At 40.9% G+C, this 23,136-nt stretch overlaps 1 protein-coding gene across 1 annotated transcript in view; it reads right to left on the reverse strand.

Moving 5' to 3' along the window:
• LOC104461672 (transmembrane protein 132B-like) overlaps positions 1 to 23,136 on the reverse strand; it is a gene marked incomplete at its 3' end in the record, with an annotated part of 132,118 nt that overhangs the window by 16,330 nt on the left and 92,652 nt on the right. Inside the window, exon 3 of the mRNA XM_010073336.1 lies at positions 14,953 to 15,139. Coding sequence (XP_010071638.1) covers positions 14,953 to 15,139 — 187 coding nt within the window. The remainder of the gene's footprint in view (positions 1 to 14,952; positions 15,140 to 23,136) is intronic.

Raw genomic sequence — 23,136 nt, forward strand, 5'->3', positions numbered from 1 at the left:
TAAGCAGGAGGTGAGATCCATCACTGCAGAGGTTTTGCATCGCCTAGGAAACAAAGGGAATCCCCTCAAAGCCTTGAGTTTTTTGCCATCGCAATAAAGGGGAAGGACAAAGGTTTCTGTTCCTTGGGCCATCAGGAGTGCGTTACAGCACACCAGGGAACTGAAACAGAGAGACATGGACCCTGCCTAAGAGCCACGCAAACCGGTCAGTGGAAAGTCATCACTGAAATGGAAAGCGCTGTTATCGCATCAGACTCCTTGTAGATTCTAGCTGTATTCTGAATTTAATGTTTGTTTGGAGAATTTTACAGCAGAATTTTAAAAAATGAAAGATGTTTGCTTATCCGCTGATCAAATTAGCACAGAACTCTGTGTGCCTATATTTTCAACTGCAGAAAAACATTAAGAAGATTCAATATTTATGTAATGTTTTATGGCAGTTCAATAGAAAAATTCAATATAATTTCCCAATTAAAATCACCTGCTAGTTGACTTACATCCATTACTATTATCTCAAACCGCTATATACTGAAGCTACTCACACAATAGTGTTACGTGAACATACATAGGTTAAAAATTAGTAATTACTGTCTAGACAAGTCACTGTTAGCTATAGCTGAGTGAATATAATGAATAATTTATTTGATGAATTTTGCATTCCTTTTCCTCTTTGTGAATTGATCATGACCAGTTAGGAAAACTTGAACATGTACTCATTTATCAGAATTATTTTCTGTGAATAATTCTTAAACTGAATATTTTTCCACCAAACAAAACTATTCTAACTCATGGTTTGAAATTCACATTATGGGATATAAGTTATGGAGGCCATTGGGACTGTTGTTCTTTTTTTCTTGAGCAGATAATAATGACCACAATGCAAAAGTGCTTTTACAAGAAACAAAACAAGCCAGTTTGCAGCTCATTTTGTTATATAAGCTATGTAGTTAAGAACAACTTATGCAACTTATAAGCAATAATTAGTTTTAAATTTTAAATGGCAAATTTACAACTGAAAATAAATGATAAATATGAACCTATGGGAATGCTAATATTTGTTCTGTAAAAGCTCAAGTATGCACTTGCTTCTGGGAATTTATCATCATATTTCTAGCTTTGTTGTAGGTCTCTGACACACTCATTTTTACAAAAGAGCTGTTGGTCGCTTCTTATTCACTTGTGATGCTCCCGCTGCTGCACAGCATCAGTCCTTGGGAGAGCCTGGACCGGGATGCTGGGTGGCAGTTTCCAATGCAGCTAAGGCTTTATTACAGGACGTACCTGTTATGCAAATACCTCGGTAAAAATCCTTGCATAGGGTTCTTTTAGGCTGAGCTACTAGGTACCTATGTGCATTACAAATTTCTAGAAAAGTAACTGGAAGAGAAAGTGGACCCCAAGTCTCCCCCTTGCCCTAAGCACTAAAGTTATGTCCATTTTGTGAGTATTTGAGTAGGAAAGGTTCAAAATGAGGGACTGAGAGCGGGCTGCTCCTCACAGTCCATAAACTAGAGATGAAGTGGGAAGCACGTAATAATCTTTGCTTTGAATTTAAAAGCCCACAAGCAAAGGGGAAAAATAAGCAATAGCTGAACTGGGGGAACACTGGAAAAATGTGTCATTTGGCTGAAATGAAAACAGGTATTTGCACCTTTCCTTAGCAGCCTAAGCTATGTACTCTCTTAAAATCTCTGCAACATCACTGCTTGACTGAAAGATCTTACCCAGCACCACGCAGGACGCACTGCCTTTCCCGTTCCCAGCACTGGCCCCACTGGGAGCTCCCACATCCCAGCACCTTGAAGGATGCTCTTCTGCGGGGCCGGGCAGCCAGCGCAGGGCTCCTGACACCACCAGGCAGCTGAGCCTCTGCTCACCACTACCACAGTGCCGCCGTGCCCTGTCCTCTTGTCAGCATAGCTGGGCTGGCTTAGATGCACACAACTTGCTGGAAGTACACTGAAAATACACTTCCTCAGCATCTGTAGGAGCCACAGTTTGCAGAGTGGTGTCTAACAGAGTTAAACAGCAAGGTCCATTCAAAAATCCCATGAAGGGACTGTCTGTAACTCCTGGTGTCTTAATAACTTTCAGAAAACCAGCCATGAGATGCTCTTGAAAATCTCATCTCAAATTCTATAAACATGACTCGCAGCACTTCACAGTCACAGCGCTATTACACTTCATAGGGCTGGAGCTTTGCTTTTAACATAAATTGCTGGTCCCTAGAAACCAGATAGTATTACATGGTAAACATCTCTGATTTCTATCAGCGGAGTTAGATTTGAGCTGGCAATCTAGAAGCAAAAAGCTAAACAACCATTACAGCTCTCTGTTCTGACACAGCATTTAATGGCATATTTTTCCCTTTGAAATTTGGTTTTCATTAGGTGAGCTTCAAAATGGAGGCTGAAACAATGAGCGTTTTTAACTCTGCAGCAGATCAAATGCATTTTGTCATCCAAACTCTAAGAAAGAAATGACACACTAATGAGAGACACAGATTAAATCCTCTCTTTGTCACTTACATCTCTAGTAACATGGAGTACATCAAGCCTGTTAACCCATGCTTGGCACACCAAACTGCTGCAGTGTCCACATGGCTCTGCGTTTTCTTCCTACCAAACTTCAATTCTTGTGGCTGCTCCTCTTTCGCAGAGCCAGGCCAACACTACAGGAATTTGCTTGCTCCTGGCCGCACGGAAACAACACGAGGAGAAAGGACATGCGCAGGAACGGGGATGAATGAAGTGCAATTTTTGGATTATACTATCTGCCTTTTTCCTCCTCCTCTTTACTACAACCCTACTGGGAGACTGCACAAGGAGCAACAGCAAATCCTGGCTGTGATCAGTGTGTAAGTCCGGGCAAGGTTCTCCCTCTGCAGGCACCGAGAAGAGCAGGTTTGGGCTCTCTCCCAAGCTCCGGTACAGGAGCCACTCAGTCGTGGTCTCACAGCACTGAGGTTTTAGGCAGCAGCATTCCCAGAAGCTGGGGAAAGCACACTGCAATGACAAGATCATTGACATTTCAACTCATTTACCAACCCAGAATTAGAAGGTCCCAAAGATTATGCAAAAGCCCGTTTGCTTCTCCCTGTCCTTGACCACTTATTTCAGCATGATGCCAACATTTCATCCCTGGAAACTCGCTGCATCCATTTCTTCCCCTAGCCACAGCAGGGAATGCATTTATTACCTCTCAAATAAACCGGAATTTGCAGCAGCTCCTCCTCTCTGCCCTCGTCACTGGCGGTGCCCTCACTCCTGCCATTCCCACGAGGGAGCGTTGTCTTCTGCTTCAGACTCATCTCACAGGCAAGCGCCAACCAGTACAAAATGCAGTTTTGCCTTCCAGCTCCCCAGGAGGCAGAGTTGTGAAACTGCTAATTCAAGAACTTCAGAATTGAGCAACACAATATTAGGAGGCTGTCCCAAAGCACTGGGTTAGAGTATCTCAATTATCTTACTCAAGCTGTAGCTTAACGTTTTCAGTAAAGCTGAGGCACCTTTGGAGGAAATTTCTTTCTACACGATAGCTGCTTATAGACTACATTACAACTTGTAAAGCTCTCTGATTGCTGCTCTGCTCCATCTTTATGATGCAATTTTAATTGAATTAAATAAATAGAAATTACATGTAAAATAATTCCTAAGCATAAGTGATACTCAGGCCACGTAAATCAGAAGTAACTACATTAAGGTCAATGCCAGAGTTGTGTTAAATACAAATGACTGTTCAAAAAGAAGAGCTTTCAGTGCAAAATGTACATAAGAAATATAGTACAGCATCTGCTGGGCAAGAACATGGTCTGTTTGCATAAGCTAAGGACTATATGTGTCCTTCGTACATGTATACACAATACAAAATGAATTCATGCAGAAGGGACACAGCTCGCTGTACATCTTATAAATACAGGCTGACAATTAAATAGTCCTAATAAGACTTACCCTCCAGCTAGCACAACAGCTCAAAAACAAATATAATTTTGTTCACGTGTGCCCATTATATTCATGTGCTGATTTAATTAACAGTAATTTCACTATCTCTGAGATTTCTTCTCTGTTTTACAAGTGATGCCCCTTTGATAAGGGCTTTAGTTCAAATTACTGGCCAGTCAGCTGTAGACCAAGACTAGAATTCTGAGTTAATTGGCAATAAAAGCAGAATGAGCACTCTGGAAAAAAACTGCAGACAAGCCAAATTATTGGGTAATTGTTAAGGAACAAGAAGAGACTCATTTTAGGTAGACAAAGTAAAAGCTTTGTAGCTCCCCCCAGCACAGTGGGTTTCACCAGTCTGGGTCCTGTTAATGGTTCTGGGGAGGTCTGGACTGCTCACAAAATCTCTTCAGGCTGGCTCAGCTCATCCCTCTTGCAATCACTCTGTCAGGAGGTTTGCTGTGCCCTTTTTCCTGGTTTGCAAGATAATCTGTCAAGGGATCCCTCCATCAGCTTGCACTGAACTCCCATAAGGAAATTTTTCATAAAGACAGAAGAAGCAAACCTAAAGGAACAGAGGTAACCAAATCGCCCTCCAGACGCAGCACAGCCCCATCAGCTCAGCCGAAGAGCACCTCTTGGCATTTTCCTCCGCACATTTATTATTGGAACCACTTACTTTTAACAAGAATTTAGTGCCTGTGCATCCTTGGAGAGGGTTTTCTAAGATCAGTAACTCCCCTCATGGATCAAAGACACCTGAGATCACTCCGTCTGCAAGAATACCTGATGTCCTCCTACCCTCGATATATGGAGAGCATGGTAACTCTTCCAAATACCGCTTTATTTTGAAACAGCTGACCAAAGATGCTACAGGTATTTGTCAATCAACGACAGCTGAATTACAGTTTCTTTCCAAAGATGTGGGTGTGCGGTGCAGAATTCAGGCATCATTGGTCTGATCTTCAGAAAGAAGTCTCTCCAGAGCATTGCACTTTCAATAAGAAGGCAGGGCAGAAAGAACTTGGAAGTGGTGATGCACGCAGCCTCTGTATCAAGGAGATTAATCACGAGAGCAGACGGCATCGACCAGGAACGGAGGAGGACGAGGCCATGCAGCTTACCAGGCACGGCCGCATGGCGCAGGGAGGAGATGTGCGGTGTTTAAGAGTGGGGAGAGATGTCTCCTTTATCTCTCCCCAGCAGTTATTTGCCTGGATCATTGTAAATTATTTCCAAAACTGCATTTTACAGCAATGACAATGAAGAAGAGCAATGCCAGACTGAGGAGATTCCTGGACACATCTAAAGGCAGATGCCGGTGTGGGACCAGAGCAGGCGTTCCCATGGCACGGGCAATTCTGGCCCGTTTCTGGTGGTGGAGGGAAGGAATTTTTCTTGAGAGAAACATGGGATATAAAAAGCCAGCTCACTATGCTGGAAGGGCCTTCATTTCATGGGGAATTGTTAGCATTCATCCAAACTGCAAACAACTAGCAATATGCAGGCAAATCACCGCAATTCGGTAAGGTTCAGCGTGACTTCCAAGAGGGAGATGAGTGGAAAATGCCGCCTTTAGGACTTGATCCCAAGTAGCTTGCAAGAGGATCTCTGAAGCACTTGGCATCAGCGCTCTCTGCATATTCATTAACGTTTTGGACTGTGGTTGTAACAAGTATCAGCGAATGTATCTAATTTGATGAAAGAAAATTACTGGTTCACAGTGGGATAACATGGTGCTTTTCCTCAAGCAGGGATAAAACAGGACTATGAAATCCCTCATATAATCTCCAGCTATTGTCATTCAATGTTTATCATCCAACACAGTTGAATACAATGCTTATCTTTGATGGATGTGGCACACAATAGCCGTTTTCTTGAGTGCACCATAAATATTAATAGTATTCAGAGAGCTTCTTAAAATTTGTCATGTCACATTGTTTTCACGGAAACACTCAAAATGCCTTTATTTTTGTCCCACAAATAGCAAATTCTCTTTGGGTTTCTTTCTCTCTTTTTTACTCTCAAAATTAAATGGTAGAGTATGTTTAACTGAGCAGAGGGAAGGATATAATGGTTCACACTGAGCAATTCCAAGACTTGGTTCAGATGCCCAGAATAAGGCTGAAAGGGAAAACATGTGATATCTTTTGGAAAATATAGTCCAGTTAAAATTGAAACACTTCATGAAATTGAGGAGATTTGGCTGGAATTTCATTTTTGGAAGAACACCGAGAAAGAAGGCAACAAAACCATTTAATTCCCTATGACAATTAATTTGAAGATGGCATTAATTGCAGAAGATACTATCTTTGCTACAGAGACATAAAACACTTGCTATGGGCATGGGAAATATAATAATACAAAAGAAGAATTTATTTTTTCTTATCCTGTACTCTCTCTGCAGTAGTTAATTTGCTTTGAGTTTAAAATCAATCCTTCTAGCGTGAGGTTTTAGGCAAGCTCAAGGCTTCAATCTTGCTCCCATTAATTAATGCTAAAATTCACACTGAAATCTATGATCTGGGAGGCATAGATTCCAGTTTTATTAAAAAAAAAATCTTTATAATCCCTGATATTTCTGGGATGAAGACCTACTCTATATTGAATTTATTTTTAAATATCTTTCCCATGAAATGGTGAATTTTGTGAATGACAGATGTTCATGTTGTGTGCAGTTGGAAAGTAAAACAGAGATGCACTGTATAATTTAAAGGGAACTGGAAGGCCAAAGGTCAAAGTGATTTCAAGTAAGAAATATGCATTTAGTGCAGTGGATAAACACATATGGGACATTTTGCACATAAATACATTTTAACCAACCTCTACAAAATACGTAAATCATCTGGGTTTGCTAGAAATGCCTGATCCTGTTCTGATATTTTTGACACTCCAGGATTAAGCGTTCTGGGGTTTTATAACTGACCCCAGAGAAAGACAGACAAGAGGCTGCTAAAGCTTGACATTTTCTTAGTTTAGTTTAAGGTAAAGGTAAGCTGGGTCAATTTCCATCTTGGTGTGAATGTGCTCCTTTAATTGGTGTCTGAATATAACCTGTATTGCCATTAGCAAAAATTATTTCTGTAGGAAAAATACATTCTTTAAAGGGTTTTTTTTCTTTTTAAACACTCCCCTTTTTGCTAGCTGGATTCAAGTGTTCTGTGCAGGAACATGGACACTCAAGTTCACATTACTTCAGACGTCTTTTAACTTGTACTGAATCAAAATGAATGCATAAAAGAAATGTTTTCCCCAAAGAAGGGCACAAGAATCACCATGAATGAAAGCCGTGGCAGAGCCTGAATAATGGAGCAGGACATACTCTCTGCAGACTCAGAGACAAAAGCTACAAAACAAGAGAAGCAGTACCAGGAAACATGCGATTTCTAAACTTCAGAATGACTACTTATTTGGCTAGAGGGTCCCACAGGCATCGCTCAGCATGGAAAAGCACTGCAGACCATGGCTGGATGTGAACCCATGTTGAGTCTGTGCCACAGCCTCAGCTTGCTTGAGGGCTTGCATATGGAGACGACTGCTCTCCAGGCATCTGACAACGTTCCCAGCACAATCCACGCACCCAAGTCCTGTCTTTTTTTATGCAAAATCAAATATTTTACAGAGGATTTTTTATTTAATATTTTTTTTTGAAAATCTTCCCACAAAAATTATTTTATGTTTTTAAGGGAACCTTTCTTACTGGGAATGATGCATCAGAATATGACAGCAGCGGACTTGCCATGAGTAAGGGCACAAGGCCATGCCATCTCCTCTGCAAACAGGGATTTGGTGGCATTCATCCCAAACTGCGTTTACCTCCTATTCCTCACTGGATATTCAGCAGCCAAAGCTAGAAGTACATTTAAAAAAAAAAAAAAAACAACCACCCTCAGCCTGCATTCCTACTTTTTCTAAAACAGATACACAAGGTGTTGCACTCAGCAATTCCCTTTCAGCCTGAGTTATAGAAATGGGCATCTTTAAGGACAATTTTTCTGGGTGTTCTTGTCAGTACATTTGCTAGCAGCAACTAGAGATGCTATTATTCAGCCTCCCTTTAAAAGAAACCTCACTGGAGTATATACAGCCATCTGTGGTTCTAAGTGATTCACAACATTAGTAAACCATTAGTCAACCAATAGCTTACATTTTTTTCCAGAAAATGAGATTTCTGAAGGCATAGATAAAATACTTGTAGGCTATATACAAATGTTTCAGGCTGAGGGGCTCAGAGCACTGGTGAAATATTGATCGTGGCATTTGGAAAACACTTGAGAATAATGACAGTCTGGGAATTACAATCCTATAACTATACAAGAAAGGATCTGTAGCATGTATAGCTAAAACACCAGTGCTGTCCATCACAGACCAAGCCATCATTTTCCTAGATAAGAAGAGAACGCTAAATATTCGTCTATTATTAAACCTATTGTTCCTCAAGCCTTCAGCCTCAGCTGAAGCCTTCTTACAAAAAAAAAAAAAAGCAGTTAAAAGACCTCTCTTCAATGTCTTGTTCTTTCCTTTGACTAAGTTCCTGGTTGCCTAGAAACTCTCTAAAAGACCTGGATTTTGCTTTTTTATTATTATTTTTCCCCAACTGTTAGTTAGATAACAGATTAATCTGATCACATTTGTTTGTGACAGAAGCCTGGATGACAGGCTCAAAGACAGTGAGATGTTTGTTGTACTCCAGGAGCCAGACTCCACTAACCACCTCGCTTCCATAACTATGGAAATTGCAGGTTATGTCTATTCAGATCAAGAGAGATAACAGTGAGAATGGTATCACCACTAGATGGAACAGATTGATCTGTGCTATCAGTTTCCATAATTAGCAGGACATACACTTCCACTTCGTGAGATTATTATATTAAGACAAATCAAGTCAACTAGTTTAGATCCAGCTTTACAATGTTCTGACAGATCTGCTGGATGCCTGAAACACACCTTCTGATACATTAGACATCAACCAGATCCAAACTCACATCCTACTTCAGTGCCATAAAACTCATTTTAAAATAATCACCTGCAGTGTTTTCAGTTAGCAATAATAATATCAGGAGACAGATTCTTTTCCTGATACTCAGTAACATAACAAAATAGTGGAACCGAAAAGAGCTTCAAATGTGGTTGTGTTCCACCTCCTCACCTTGATCTGTTATTCTGCTCAACACGATGAAAATGGATCACCTTTCCGCTTTCAGGGACATTATTTCCGCATGTTAATCTGTACACCAGATGTTGGAAGAATCAATTATCAGAGCCATTTATCGTCAAAACCAAAACAAGATAAGCCTCACAGGAGCAAAGCAGCTGACATTTTCATCTGACACTCAGTGCATCGTGGAACATTAAACCGAACAGCCAGGACCAGATCCTCAGAGGTATCTGGGGACATGTTTGTACCTTGCAAGAAGACAGTGCACTAATGCTCGAGCTAGAAGCCTGCATGCTATCTCCAAAATAGCGACCTCAGTACGGTGTTCAGTCTATCATTTTCCATAGGTAAAATTCCTCAACAGCTTTTTATCTTAAAACTTACGGTAAATACTTAGACACAACTAAATATTCCTTCCGCTCTCTTCCAAAGAAACCTCCAGGAGTCAAATATTCCATCTCGTAAATAGGTTTCAAATTAAGGGAGTAATCCTCCCAATCCATGCTTTTTTACCTGAATTAAATCTGTTTAAATAGTTATGCACAGCTTTAGGTGATAAAACAGCATTTACATTCTTCAAAGCCACTCATCTGTGCTGTCATTAGTTCTTGACGGTATAAATCCTACCTCTTTTCTAACCAAAACAGGTTTTAGGGATAATAAGCAATAGTATTGTAAGATTTTTTTTTAAGTGTTTTAAAAAGTACCTTTAGGAGTATAAAAAGTGACTTACAAATCATTCAGAAATAGGTAAAACTGAGTAAGAGTGACTTAACTTCTGTTTAATTTTCCATTCTCATCAAGCTTGGTTTATTCTGGAAAGTTTTCTGAAGATACAAACCACTACATAAATATTAAATAATAGAGTACTTAAGGAAAAAATAATTTGCTAATTGGCATGGAGTTTTAGGAATTAGTATTTATGTATTTATATTCCCTATGTAAGCAGCCCCATCCATTCCCTTTTAGAAGGGGAATTCCCTTTTTCGAGCAGAAAATGCTTGAGCAGTTACAGGACAATGCATCTTCACATACTTTTTGTGCCACAGTTCACAGAAAATGACTCTAGAATGACTTGTAGAGTTTTACTTACAGAGAAATACACACACATAGATGGTTTTAATTCATTTTCAAGTCCACTGCCCCTCCTAACAGAACCTAGCTGCACAGCTTCAGGGATTAAAGCAGCAGCACTCTGGAGGATTTCAGAGGTTGCTGCATTTTGAGCTTCATGATTTCTCAGCCTGTTGTCCAAACAACTTAGAATTTCTCTGACCACTTCTAAACAGTCTGAAAAAAGTAACTAAGAAAGAATCACATATTTCCCTTTATATCTGGGTATCTTAAGAAACTCTGTCTCTCTACATATCTTTATGTGCCTCTACAGCTAGACAAGAGGACAGGTATGCTTCTACCCAATTTTCATGCTCAGAAAGGGTGAATTTCCCAATCTAGCCTCAGCTACAGGAACAAAGCACAGGCTATGGGTATGAGCAGTTTGGGAGATCAGTGCAGGGCTAGGTGAGATAGGCGAGGCCCAGAATCCTGCCTGTTCATCTCAGCATAAGTCAATGAACACTGAACACTAGAGAAAATAAACAGTCTGTTTATTTAATGGTGTAAAATGCACACAGCCATGCCATCTGGGACGAGGCTGGAAATGGTGCCAGTGAGACCATAAGCACTCTGAGCTGATGAACTGGTGCTCCACTCACCTGCCAAGAGGTACTAAGGCCATGTTTGGACTAAACAAAAACAAGGGGGTTGTTTGTTTGTTTGGGGGAGTGGAGGAACAAGCTGAAAGATGCTCTGATGTCCTCTCACACCTCAAAACCTTCCTCAAGTAAAACCAAATGTTTTTTCCCATACAACTTTGGCTGCACGCAGACTGGGTCGCTTCCTTTTCCATACTTCTCCACAGCTGGGAATGGCGGAAATGACAGGATAGCTTAATGAGAGCATCCCTACAACTTTCCTCTATAACAAACCCTACAGGACTGAAGCCTCTCAGCAGGCATCCGATTCACAGGCAGAGCCAGAAGAACAACTCCACAAAGAACCCTGACCCTTCCAGCAGCAGCAGGGTTATCACAGCTGCCATCCAAATCTGCTCCTCAGAGAGATACAGGCTGCATGCGATTGCCAGCACCCATCTTGATATTTTCTCTTTTCTTTGCCAGGCCAGCCAGGGATGGTCTGCATTCCCCCGGCATCCCCTCTGTGCACTTTCCCACTGTGCACAGTCTGCCTTGCTCACCCAGAAGTAGAGATGTGACTTTCAGAAAGCAAATCCTAAATTACTGGACTGTGCTGTTTCCATCTGGATGTAGTTCCATTGGAAATCCCAACTGCCTGGCCCTGTGCAGTTGTTGAAACTGGATGTTTCAATTAGAAGGAGCTCAAGGGTTTGGGGAGAACTGTCAGATGGTGCAGAAAACAGCCTTTCTTTCAATATGGAATTTTGTTTTATTTTCTCTCATTAGTGCAAGTGTTTTATTTATTCACATATTTTGAATGCACTGAATTTGTCAATAAATAACATTGAGATTTGTTATAGGGAGGATCATTCAAATTAAAACGGATAGTTTGGGAGGAATTCCCAATATTCCAAGATCGTATTTTAGTCCTCTTCCAAAAAAATATGCAAAACCTCCAAAAAAACCCACAGGAAGAACAGCTGGGTTTGCTACACTAAATATTTCTACTTTTCTCACAAGCTAACAAGTTTCCAGTTACTTCCTAACATCCCTATCAAGGCTTAAAGATCTCTGTTCCTTTTTAGTCATGGCATATAGGCATTTCAGTTTATCAGAGTGTTCTTCCACTGAGTTACGTCGGATAACCTCACCTCAGGAGCAGACTGAGAGCAGGCACAGAGCACAGCTGATGGGTGCCACCCTGGCCAGGATTTCACCTGGAGACTCTCCCCGGCCCTGCTTCCTTCTGTGCATCTCAAAACAGTGCTTACTAATGCACTGCTGAGCCGATACCAAAGGACTAACCAGAAATAATCTGCAATATCAATTCATTACAGAAAAATTTTGTTAACGAGGATCTATTTTTTGTATGTAATGCACAAAAATCAGCTGTATCTTCACTTAGGAAAATCCCAAAAGAAAAAAAAAAAAAAAGCTTTTCAAGCTTGCTACCAAATGTAAATGTTAAGAACATGAGATTTGATGTTAAGAGCTTCATAAACTCACTAAAGCAAAAAATAATCTCTTTTCATCAGGCTTATTCAAATGTTACCACGCAGTCTACCATATCTTTATCTAAAAACAACAAAAAGGCAAGCTAGTATAGCTAGTGATGAGAAAAATATCCCAACCGCTATCTCCAGAGTCACCACAATGCAATGACAGAATAAATTATCTGCAGGGTCTTTCGATATTCTTCTGTTTGTTTAAGAAAGTAGCATGGAAAACAAAGATAAACTCATGGCAGCGATATTCGAAACCGTATGGAAGAGATGTCTCTACATTAAAAGAACCAAAGTGGCCTCAGAAAGAGATCCACACATTAACGTTCATTTTTGTTTTGCAGGATTTCACAGCTAATTTCTCCTCCAGTACTCTTACCGAATCCACCTCAGTCTTCTTACTGGAAAGAAATTTTTCCTCTTCATGACACCGAGCTGCACTTCATGCAAAGGCTGCTGTCATTACCATTGAACCACCATGAGGTTTTGGTAATCCCATCAAAACGTTCACTCTTGCAAATGAAGGACTAAATGTTTTGCTCAAACCTTAAACTCTCCAAGGAAGTCAATGTTTTCATCTGTAACCATTCGATGTTTACAGTGGATACGCTGAAAAGGAACAGCAAGTCATTGAGGTCCAGTGCAATGGCAAAGGCACGGAAACACTGGTTTCTGAACCCTTCTGTGATGCTCTTCTGGGGTGATCAAGATCCAGGAGATGAGAAAACTCCTTTACAGATACCGCCTGCCCTCAGAGGGAGACTGCCTGCCCAACGAGCCAGGATAATCTTGAAGAGGAATGAATGTTACAATGCATTTGGTTTGGTCAGGAGCTCTGAGCCTCGGGAGCGTGTTTCTCTGAACACAGCATGATGCATACAGCAGTTATTTTCCGCTCCTGACTGGGCAACGCAGTGCCAAAACCTGCACCAGTTAGTGACTGCTAAATGGAGCAGCACTGCAAACTGGCAAACACAAGGGAAAGAAATGCAAATACAAGCTGTCGTTCCTGCCATTGCTGCCATCAATTCTCCTGTCAGCCTTGGGCCAAGCCAGTCAAGGATGCTCACATGCAACAGCAAAGCAACAGCCCACATGAGACCCCCAGTTAGGGACTAAACCCCCATCTAAGGACTAAAATAATAAATTCACAAAAGAATCTTTTTGCTTTACGCCATGGTTGGTTTCCAGTGACAAAGTTTCAGAGATTAGATTAGCTCCGCTTTGAATTCAGGTTCAGCCTCAGATTTTGTCCAGGGACATTTGGAGACAGCTGAAGTAGCCAACATCAGCCATAACCGCGGAGAGATGAAGTGAAACGCTGGCACAGCCCTGGCAGAGACAGCAGCAAAGCTCTGATCCAATATTCACAATGGGCTTTTGGGTTGGATTTGCTTTTCTTTTCCATCTGTGGTGCTCTGCATGGCACAAACTCCATGCTATACATTTGAAACCAGCAATGCTACGTGCAAGACTGTTCATGAACCACATTCTGTCATCATTATATCTGAATCACCATTACTACTTGATAATATTCCATCCACACAAATAGAGTTTCGTTTCATCACCTACATGCTCTAAAAAAAGCACTAGAAGAAAATTCTCTATTGACTTTTCTGCAAATAATTTCTCCTCTGTCACTGGGCTGCCAGTAAGTGTAGCCTTTGGCAGTAGGAACTGGAAATTAAAATTATTTGGGGTCTTGTTTACCTTTACAAGCATATTTCCTTGCTTCTGTCCTAGTAGGAGAAGCTAGTCGTCATGCAGAGGAAAATGCCAATATTTGTTGGTTATATGGTGTAATAGAAAGAAAACCAGCACAGACCAACTTGGAAAGGAAAGGCAAATGTTCATGGGAAGTAAACAAAAATTACCAGAGTGTTTCGGAGGGAACTAGTGTAAAATCCAAGCTCTCCGGTTGTTTCTATAGTTTTACACCAGCATAGCCCCACTGAAAGCACTGGTCATTTAAAGCTCTAGTACTAAAAAGTCCATCAGGCCCAAACGTAGACCAAAGGTCCCTCCTAGAAAAGGTGCATTTGACTTTAAAAGGAGATATTTGCATTTTTTAAACCATGAGCTTCGAGCTTTCTGCACACGTACACCTTAAACCCTGCCTAGAAAATATGGCCGACACCTCCATCTTCAGAAAGGATTTTGTCCTTTCTCTATAACTCAAAATGGACCCTTTATTAAATTGACACTTTGCAGCTCACCAGACTATGTGGCTCACTGGGGAAAAGCAAAGCAGAAAACAGTCCAGTTGTTTGGTTTAGCAATGAAGTTTCCCACACATGCATGCTAATTTATTTCATTGAAAATGTCCCAACTAATTGCAACATTTACCCTTGGAGCACACGCATGGCAGTCGCATTAATCCACCAGAAGACAATGGCTCCAAAGGAGCTATTACCATGTACCAGGCCAATAATCCACAAACGGTAAAGGATTCTCACAAAAGACTCAAATGGTTTCCAAGGAGCCATTATGGCATATCAGGTAAATAAAATATTATTGAAATGTATTTTTTGCATTTAAATCACTTGCAGCAGGTGCATAGGAAGTAGCACATAATAAAATGGCTCACATTCCCTTGAATACTAACGAGAATCGACGGAAACATTTAGCAAAAAGAAGAAGCAGCAAGTTCTTACCATTGCAAGAGCAACAATTCCCACGAACATTGTTCGGCTGACAAAGATCTCTGAGACCACCAGTTCACTCAGGGAGTCATCTCGAGGGTATTCCACCTGCCAGGTAATTTGCTGGGCCCCTGCCAGGCTGCTAGTGTTGTCGATCTCAAAGTCCATCTGTAGGATCTCGTAGGAGGACATGTTTGCTCTGGAAAGGAAAAAAAAAAAAAAAATGGACACAACATCAGTAGGATGTTAATAACAAAATAGATTTTGATTTCTCTTTTCTATTCACCAGATTTACCATTACATTCAACATGCAGACATGGAGACACCAACAGAAACCTAAATCAGACTACACACTGGGAAACAGCGATACTTTATCGATAAGGTTACTCTCTATCTTTTAGTTTCCTGAAATGGAGGCACTTTTCCCATTAAACTCAGGCACTCATTCTGTGTAATCACAATGAACTTACAGAGTAAGCCCCAAACCCTGGGAACTGCATCGCACAGATGATGATAAATTATTTTATACAGCATTATTATAATTTTGGTGCTGCAAATACTGATGCTCCAAAACAACAGAACACTTGGCCATTCCTCATGCTCTATCAGGAATGAGCTCTTGTGAGGGGGGTAGGGGGGAAGGTCTTTCAAACCCAAACTTGTCTTTATCTCAGTGAAAAAATGGATTTGCAGAAATTATACATGACAAAAAATGGGGGGTCAATTATCCTTATTTTCAATTAATGAAAACATTCTTCTCAGCAGTGGTGCAGATTTATAGTTATATGGCAAATCATTATATATTTCTCATCTGGAAATAAAAGTTTAAAGGTAGCGAAATGGATGTAAATGCATAGCATTCAGAACTGTATTTAAAAATGACTTCTGCTTCTTTTGTTAACAACAGCATTTAGCACTCTCCTCTGGTCAAACACTATGTAAATATTAATAATTAATCCTCAGGTTAGAAAGCCAGATCTTATCTTCATGTCACAGAGAAGAAAAAAGAAACCAAGATTTAACCGACAGCACTCGGCAGATCCACAGCAGGGACCTATTCAGAAAACAGACCTGTGCTCATCCAGCACAAAGATTACGGTACTTTACAGAGCAGCGCACAAGTTCCTGCCCCAGTTTCCCAGACAGTCACCTGCCCATGTGGAGCCCTGGTGCAGCTTACACCACAGGGAGGCGGGATGGAAAGGCAGCTAACCTCACCACAGACCCTACTGCTTCATCGTATTCCGGTGAAGAGACAACCAAGGTTATCAATGCTACTGAAGTTTCAGGGTATGTGCTCATACAATGGCTTAAAATCGGGATTTGCAGCACGTTAGGCTGTTCTGTAAGGACTGGAACGTGCTCTTACTGGGAGATGGCTTGTTCCCGATGGAGGCTGTGTCCTGTGCCTGCAGGCACCCCGGGTAATGACCTGCCCTCTGTAATGTCACCTCCTGTCCTGTCCCACGGAACATCACCCTGAAGTAGTGACTCCAGGAGCTGTGTTCACAGAAAGGTTTACCCTGCTGCTAGAAAGAAACGGAGACTTGAAACATCATTTCCCTCTTCCCAACTGCGCAGAGGCAGAATCTTTTGCCATATGTTTTTGAAGGCGCGTTGTAAAAGAAAAAAAGTCTGAACAGGAATTATTGATTTTCATGTTTTCTTTATGACAACAAACACCACAAACATATGCTTCAATGCCTGGAGGATAAATATTTTCCATGCTGACAGAAGATAATATCCACCTCCAGGCAAAACTAAAAGCTATTAAAGCATCTTTTGGGTGGCCAAGCAGACAATCAGCAAAAACCTTTAAAGACTAATATTATTAAGCAATATTAGGGATGTAATTAAACCATTTCTGTTAAAAACATAAGCACTGTGGGCACCACGATGGAGTACTCAACTTCATAGTTTTCTGTGAATCACTTCTGGCAGTTTATTTTATCTAAATTGCATAAAATCAATTTGCTCACAACACAGAAATAAAATTCAGAGATGAGCTTTACACTGTGGATCTAGATATTGGGCCTGTAAAGGTAGGTTTAGATCCACAATTTAAGTTTGATCTGTTCAAGTCAATAGTTGCCACTCACAAAAACACCCACAAGTGGTTTCAAATTCGGAACAAAACGACTGATGGAGGGTTTTGCTTTATATTCACCACTATAATAACAGGTCAGGTTAATCTGCACTGGAAATCCATCCCCCATGTCCCACTGGCTGGCACTTCTCTGAGCTCGGTCCATCATGCCTTCAACTATTCCTTTCATGTTTTTCTTTTCATGCATCCAAAAAGTAGCTGTAATAGTGGTTTTACATTTTTAAGGCAGATTGGGATTCAGATCTCCCTAAGAAAAGCATGCGTGCATCTTGCCTATATAGCAAGCTGAAGGAATTGCCAGGGAGTAAAATGATTCTTGTGCCAGTAAATATACAAAGACCTTCACTGCATCCTTCACACGGCTCTAGAGCTATAAAAGACATAAGTTTCATTTAAAGGCAGACATGGTTATACACTGCTGGATTAGAAATGAGTCTCTGTGCATCTAGAAAACAGCAGCAACTCACATAGATAAACCTTCCCCAGATCAAACAGATATTAACGTATGAAATAAAGCAAAGCTGCCTTCCCAGCTCTCCCAGGACTTCCTGGGTCCAAAGAGAATCCTTATCATCACCTGGAAAAACAACGGGGCTTGTCAAATGGTTTCTGCTTTCTCTCAGAAGCAAATCATGTAGTGTGACATATTAATATTGATTAAAGAAGGATCCACTTCTTTTCATTTGGACTTTTGCTGAAACAAGTGGACTTTATCTAATCATCGTTCACTTACCGAGTTTCCCCATGGAGTGCACAGTTTTAGCAAACCAGTATTCAACTTTCTGGACTCCTTTATTCATCAGCAGGTTTCCAGTTACCTTTGGAACAGCAGGTCAATGGATTTTCTCTAAAATGATAGTCTCCCTTTTTTCCTCTTTAGGACAAAGATTCAGCCTTCAAGCAATGCCAAGTGTTACTGTATCTGGGGCACAGAGTACCCCATGGACTAATCCACCCTCTTTGTTCTAAGTCTCTTCCCAGATTACAACTCTAATGAACCCATGATAAAACCCAGAAAGGTAATTTCTTTCTTGCTCAGACTAGTGCCGTCCTACTGGCTGCTGCATCTCTTATCCTACAGGGGCTTCCTTCCTAGCAGGAAGATTGGTACTATATTCATAATTCTTCAAGTTATTAACCATCCTCTACAACACCGCGTGGGAGACCACTGCCTTTTTTCCACTGAAATTGATGGAGGTTGTTAAAGTAAAACCAGAGATAATTTAAACCATAATCAAGACCTTAAAGGTTAGCATTTACTTATGTCAGCTCCATTAGCTGATAAATCCACATCCTAACACCTGTATCTAAATTTCTCTCCCGGCTATGCAGCATTACACCATAACCCTTTTTAAAAGGAGTCATTCCACGCTACCACGGCAAATCTTCAGCTTTTAGTCTGATTTGTAGCTGCTGGCCAATATGTTGGTCTTTGTAGTCACTGTCAATCTGCAACTGCCTGGTGAAGACAAAACACTACCAGTGGGAAAATCCACCAGCAAAGAAGATGATGACTGTAACTCATGCTGTTATCAGCCATTAAATCCTGCTAAACCAAACTTTATCTAAGAAAGATTTTTCAGATTTTTCTTTAGACTTATTCCATTTTTCCTTTAAATAAGTTTGCACTATAGGGAACAGTCTAATGGAATCCAAGGACTATAAATCACTCTTCTGTTCCACATCTTTCCTCTCTTTTCAGTTAAATATTTCTATTGTCCAGAGAAGTCTTTTTGTGGCTTAGGAGGATTCTGCCAAACCCTAGTTTAGAGGAGCAATAAAAAATAAAAAGTCAAAATTACTTTTACAAAAAAAGATTATTTCCTGCAAGCACAAGGAAAAGACCTTATAATTTTAGGCAGCTGGCATGCTTGCTAATAAGTCCATTTCTATGGAAATGAGTTCATAACTATTAATTTTGCCTGCTCCTGATCTATTCTTGATGAGCCTTTCAAATTTAGAAAAGCGCTTCATGATTCTCTCAATTTGGTAATTACTAACTCCCTTTGATGAATCCAGCCCAGTGTTTCAGACATGAGACATTCATTACACATTTTTCTTTCTGGTGAGAGGAGAAAAAGAAACTTGGATTTATTTCCTCTCGCAAACTCCAGTAACTCCTCTTCTTCAAATTGCAATTGATAATCCTATTCGTGGACTTTCACGATACTGCCTCTGCTAGGTGCTAGAAGAACCCCCAAAACCTTGAGATTTCTGCACAATTTCCTGTCGCGTAGCCTCGCATATATCTAACACATTCAAAGCAGGTCCCCAGCAGCCCAGTCGAGCTTTCTAACTAATACAGTCTTCATTCTGTACACAGGAGTTAGTCGGCATGGTTGTGACACGGGTGTACAGAGTTTTGGCACAGAATGGTAAAGTCACGCCCAGTAAAGCCAGCGGTAGCTCCAACCAGCTCCAGAATAAGATGAGTTATCAGGACAGGAAAATGTTGCTAAGTCCCAGACCTGGACTCACGCACTGGCCACATGCGGGCGGACAGCTGCAGGCACGCAGAGCCCAACTGCCCTGCTGGGCTTGCCAAGTCGAACCTAAAGCGTTTCCTCACGATCTACATTAAGCCATAAAGGAATGAACACTCCACCCAGAGGCAGAGCCTCTCCTCAGTTAAACGCACCCTCCCAGTGGAACAAATCTCAGGCTGCACAAGCCGCTATAAACATAAGGCTTGGCTTTCAAGTGCTCCTGAGCACCTCGGAGAACTCTCGCGTTACTGCATTCAGATGCTTTGTAAAGATTCACGCTGTTGTTGGAGGACTATCTATTGTGTTACCTTGTTACATATATTCTGATTGATTTTCTTCCTGAATCTGCTAGTGTATGCAAACCGTAGGAAAGATATATATTTTTTAAATTTGAATCTAAAAAAAAAAAATCCAATATCACATTTTGTTTCTCTACATTTATTACCTTATTAAGTATTTATATGGAACCACATAGGCTTTTTCCACAAAATAATAGATTACTGAGAAGGTCCACCATAGCTCTAATGTTAGAGGTTTTATTAAGTACTACAAAATCACCTGGCAATGAAATATTACTCAATTTAATTTATTCCTAATTTTTGTCTAAGCCAAACATGGAATTACTGAATTAAGTACTGGAATGATGCACAGTGATTGATGTTATGACGACGGTGACGGCCTAAACAGTTAGTAGTCACCTGAAATAAACAAATGCCTATTAAGAAGGATTCACATTGCTAACCAAACTGAAGAGGCTGCCCTACATATTTTTAGAGAGAATGCAATATGCAGAATGCCCCAGCGAAGGATGACAGCACGGCGTGCTCTGCAGCGCGTTCAGCTGGGTGTGCCACGGCCGCGCAGAGGGTTTGCTGGCTCACACGGCTGGTGCATCGACAGTTGAGTCGGTAAAAGTCAGACCCTACTATTACTGCAGTTGGTTATTACAGGGAATCATGAGTTTCGTTCATTCATAAAATAATGTTTTCAGTAAATGGCAATCTGTTTATGAAGTCCACAGCAGGGTAAACAAAACTCTATAAAAAGGAGCAGACAGCAGGTAATTGAAAATAATAAAATGTCTGGTGTCACATTGCTTGAGAACCTTTTCAAGGTTAATAATGGTCAATTCTTACTCTCTGACAAATTGTCACCAAATTCAATGAGAACAGGATTATATAAGCAAGGTACATTAGTTTATAAAATATTTCAGTAATACAGGTCTCACTCCTTTGATCTCAAGAGGATTAATTTCCTAAGTACGGTTTACTGAAGAGCAAACACTTCCAAGAGGGGGCTTTTCAACAACTAATTGGAAATGCTCAAGACCCTAATTTCCTGTTGAAGGCAAATGAAGCAGCAGACGGCCAGGACCTCTGGGGGAAAAGATCCAGATTAAAGGTCTTGACCTTCTACCCCTAAGGAAATTAAGATCCCAGCAGCCCAAGATGAAGGAAATGCGAGCAAATACCTACTAACAGAGCAGCATCCACTTTCTGAATTATGAAGATTTACATACTGCCAGCCCTCATACTTTGCCAAGTGCCACTTTCCTGAACGCAGGCACTGGGGAACAGGAACTGGCCTCTAATGCCAGTTTCTTCTAGCACTGTATTTCTGCAAGCTTTCGCATCAACATGAAAATGTTCAGATGGCACGGTGCCATTGCCCCTTACTGGGCAGCCCCCAGAGGTTTTTGTTTTGCTGAGGGAAACTGGGCAGTTGGGGGTGCAAGGCAGGCTCCAACACTTCAGAAAAGCCCTGTTCACTCTTCTTCCATGCACAGCACTGAAGCACAAGGCAGAAGTCCCAAACATTGAAGAAAGACAGGATGGATGGCAGCCTGCAAGTAAAGCTGCTGGGATGGAAGAAGTTTGCTTGGTTTCCTCTCATTTCAAAATCACAATTTGCAATTTGCTCTGCTGTCTAACAGAGAACTTGCTCAGTTGTCCAGTTTACTTTATACCAACCACAGGCTTTTTCAAAACATTTCTTGGTGCCTGATCTGTTTTTAATTTCACTGCCATAAAAATTCATGCTCTTCACAGACGCATAGGCAATGTAAATGGCTACAGAGCACAAAACCAAGCTGCTAAATCTGTTAAGAATGTATGGATTGACACAAGAGTTTTTAATAATCCAGTAAAAGCCATAAAAACTGGAAAAAAACATTTTTGTTCAAAATACACCAACAATACCAGATATTATTCACGTTATTTTGCTTAGCAAACACTTTCCCACAACTGAAAACAATAAATCTAGATAATGAGCAAACCTTTTAAGCTCTTCAGCTTCTTCCACTGCTAATCCGCAACTGTGCTGCTCACTAACAACTTGCAATAACTTCCACCTTATTTGATTTTATCAACATCATCATGACAACCCTGGAGACAACTGAGACGATTGCTTCAATTATTTTTATTTGCTTCCACCCTTGTGACAGTGTACAGAAATTCTTCTGGTAAAGAGTCTTTAGATACTATTTTAGTTAGCCTTTAACAAAGCAGGACTTTTAGGACCAAATGCAGCACGGGTGTAATTGGTGTGCTCCACTGGTAACACGGATTGCTGGGCACTGGGACTCCATTTCTTCCTTTGTCATGACTCTCTGCTTTTGAAACAGCATGTAATCTTTTGGGGTTTAAAAAAGCATTTTGATTGCACTGGAATATTTTTCTGACTACTATTTAGAACCTCTTTATTGCTGTGCTGTGTATTTCTTGAAATAAAGCTTCTCTGCCAGGAGAAAACATCTTGCTGGGGAATATAACAAGCACATCCAGGAAGAAATTGGGGCCAGGGTTTGGCTGATGTTGGATGCAAATCCAGAGGGAGCTATTGTTGCTTAAAAAATAAGAATGATTTTATGATGAAAGATTTATGCTGAATCCTAACCAGTTAATACATATCAACAGCCCAAATGGTGCTTATAATTTTTCTTTAACTATTCAGAAATTCTTGCATATTTACATACCATAATCACAGGGTGTACTTTCAGCATTGCTGTGCAAGCAGCTGAAATATATTCTAAAGCAGAGACAGATTTTTAAAGAACCAAGGGCTGAAAATTCAAGGTAATAAATTCAGTGATATAAGAACTTCTTTGCAATGCAGGAACTCACATACAAAGACCTTCCCTCCATAGACTCTCAAAAGATCTTTAAAAGAACAAGAATACAGCTCTGGGAGGCACTTTTTTACCCCAGCCTGTGCTTCAGCTGCATAACCCAAGGCATGGGTGCCTTCAGCCAATCTGCTGTAAAGTCAATGCCAAGAACATTTCACCTGACCTCAAAGAAAACAGAGCGGATGGTCAGGGGCATCTGGGGACTCAATGGTGGATGCAGGGAATATACCCTAAAAGTTTCCTGCTGGCAATCCTTGGTGACACTCTGCAATGCAATGGGAGAGACGCTCGGTCTGTCTACAATGCCACCACGTAACAGCCAAGGAAATGAGTTTCCTGCAGGTAACTAAGCAGGAGAAAAAGGCCACTCTTCAGTCCAGCTCCTCCACTGTCCCTACCCCAGGTTTTCGGCCACCAGCTCAGTGTAGCTGAAGGTGCTTCATTTGGTCTCGCTCTTCCCCAGCTAACTATGAAAT

The sequence above is a fragment of the Pterocles gutturalis genome, unplaced genomic scaffold, assembly GCF_000699245.1.
Source record: "Pterocles gutturalis isolate BGI_N339 unplaced genomic scaffold, ASM69924v1 scaffold12197, whole genome shotgun sequence".
NCBI classification, from domain to species: Eukaryota; Metazoa; Chordata; class Aves; order Pterocliformes; family Pteroclidae; genus Pterocles; species Pterocles gutturalis.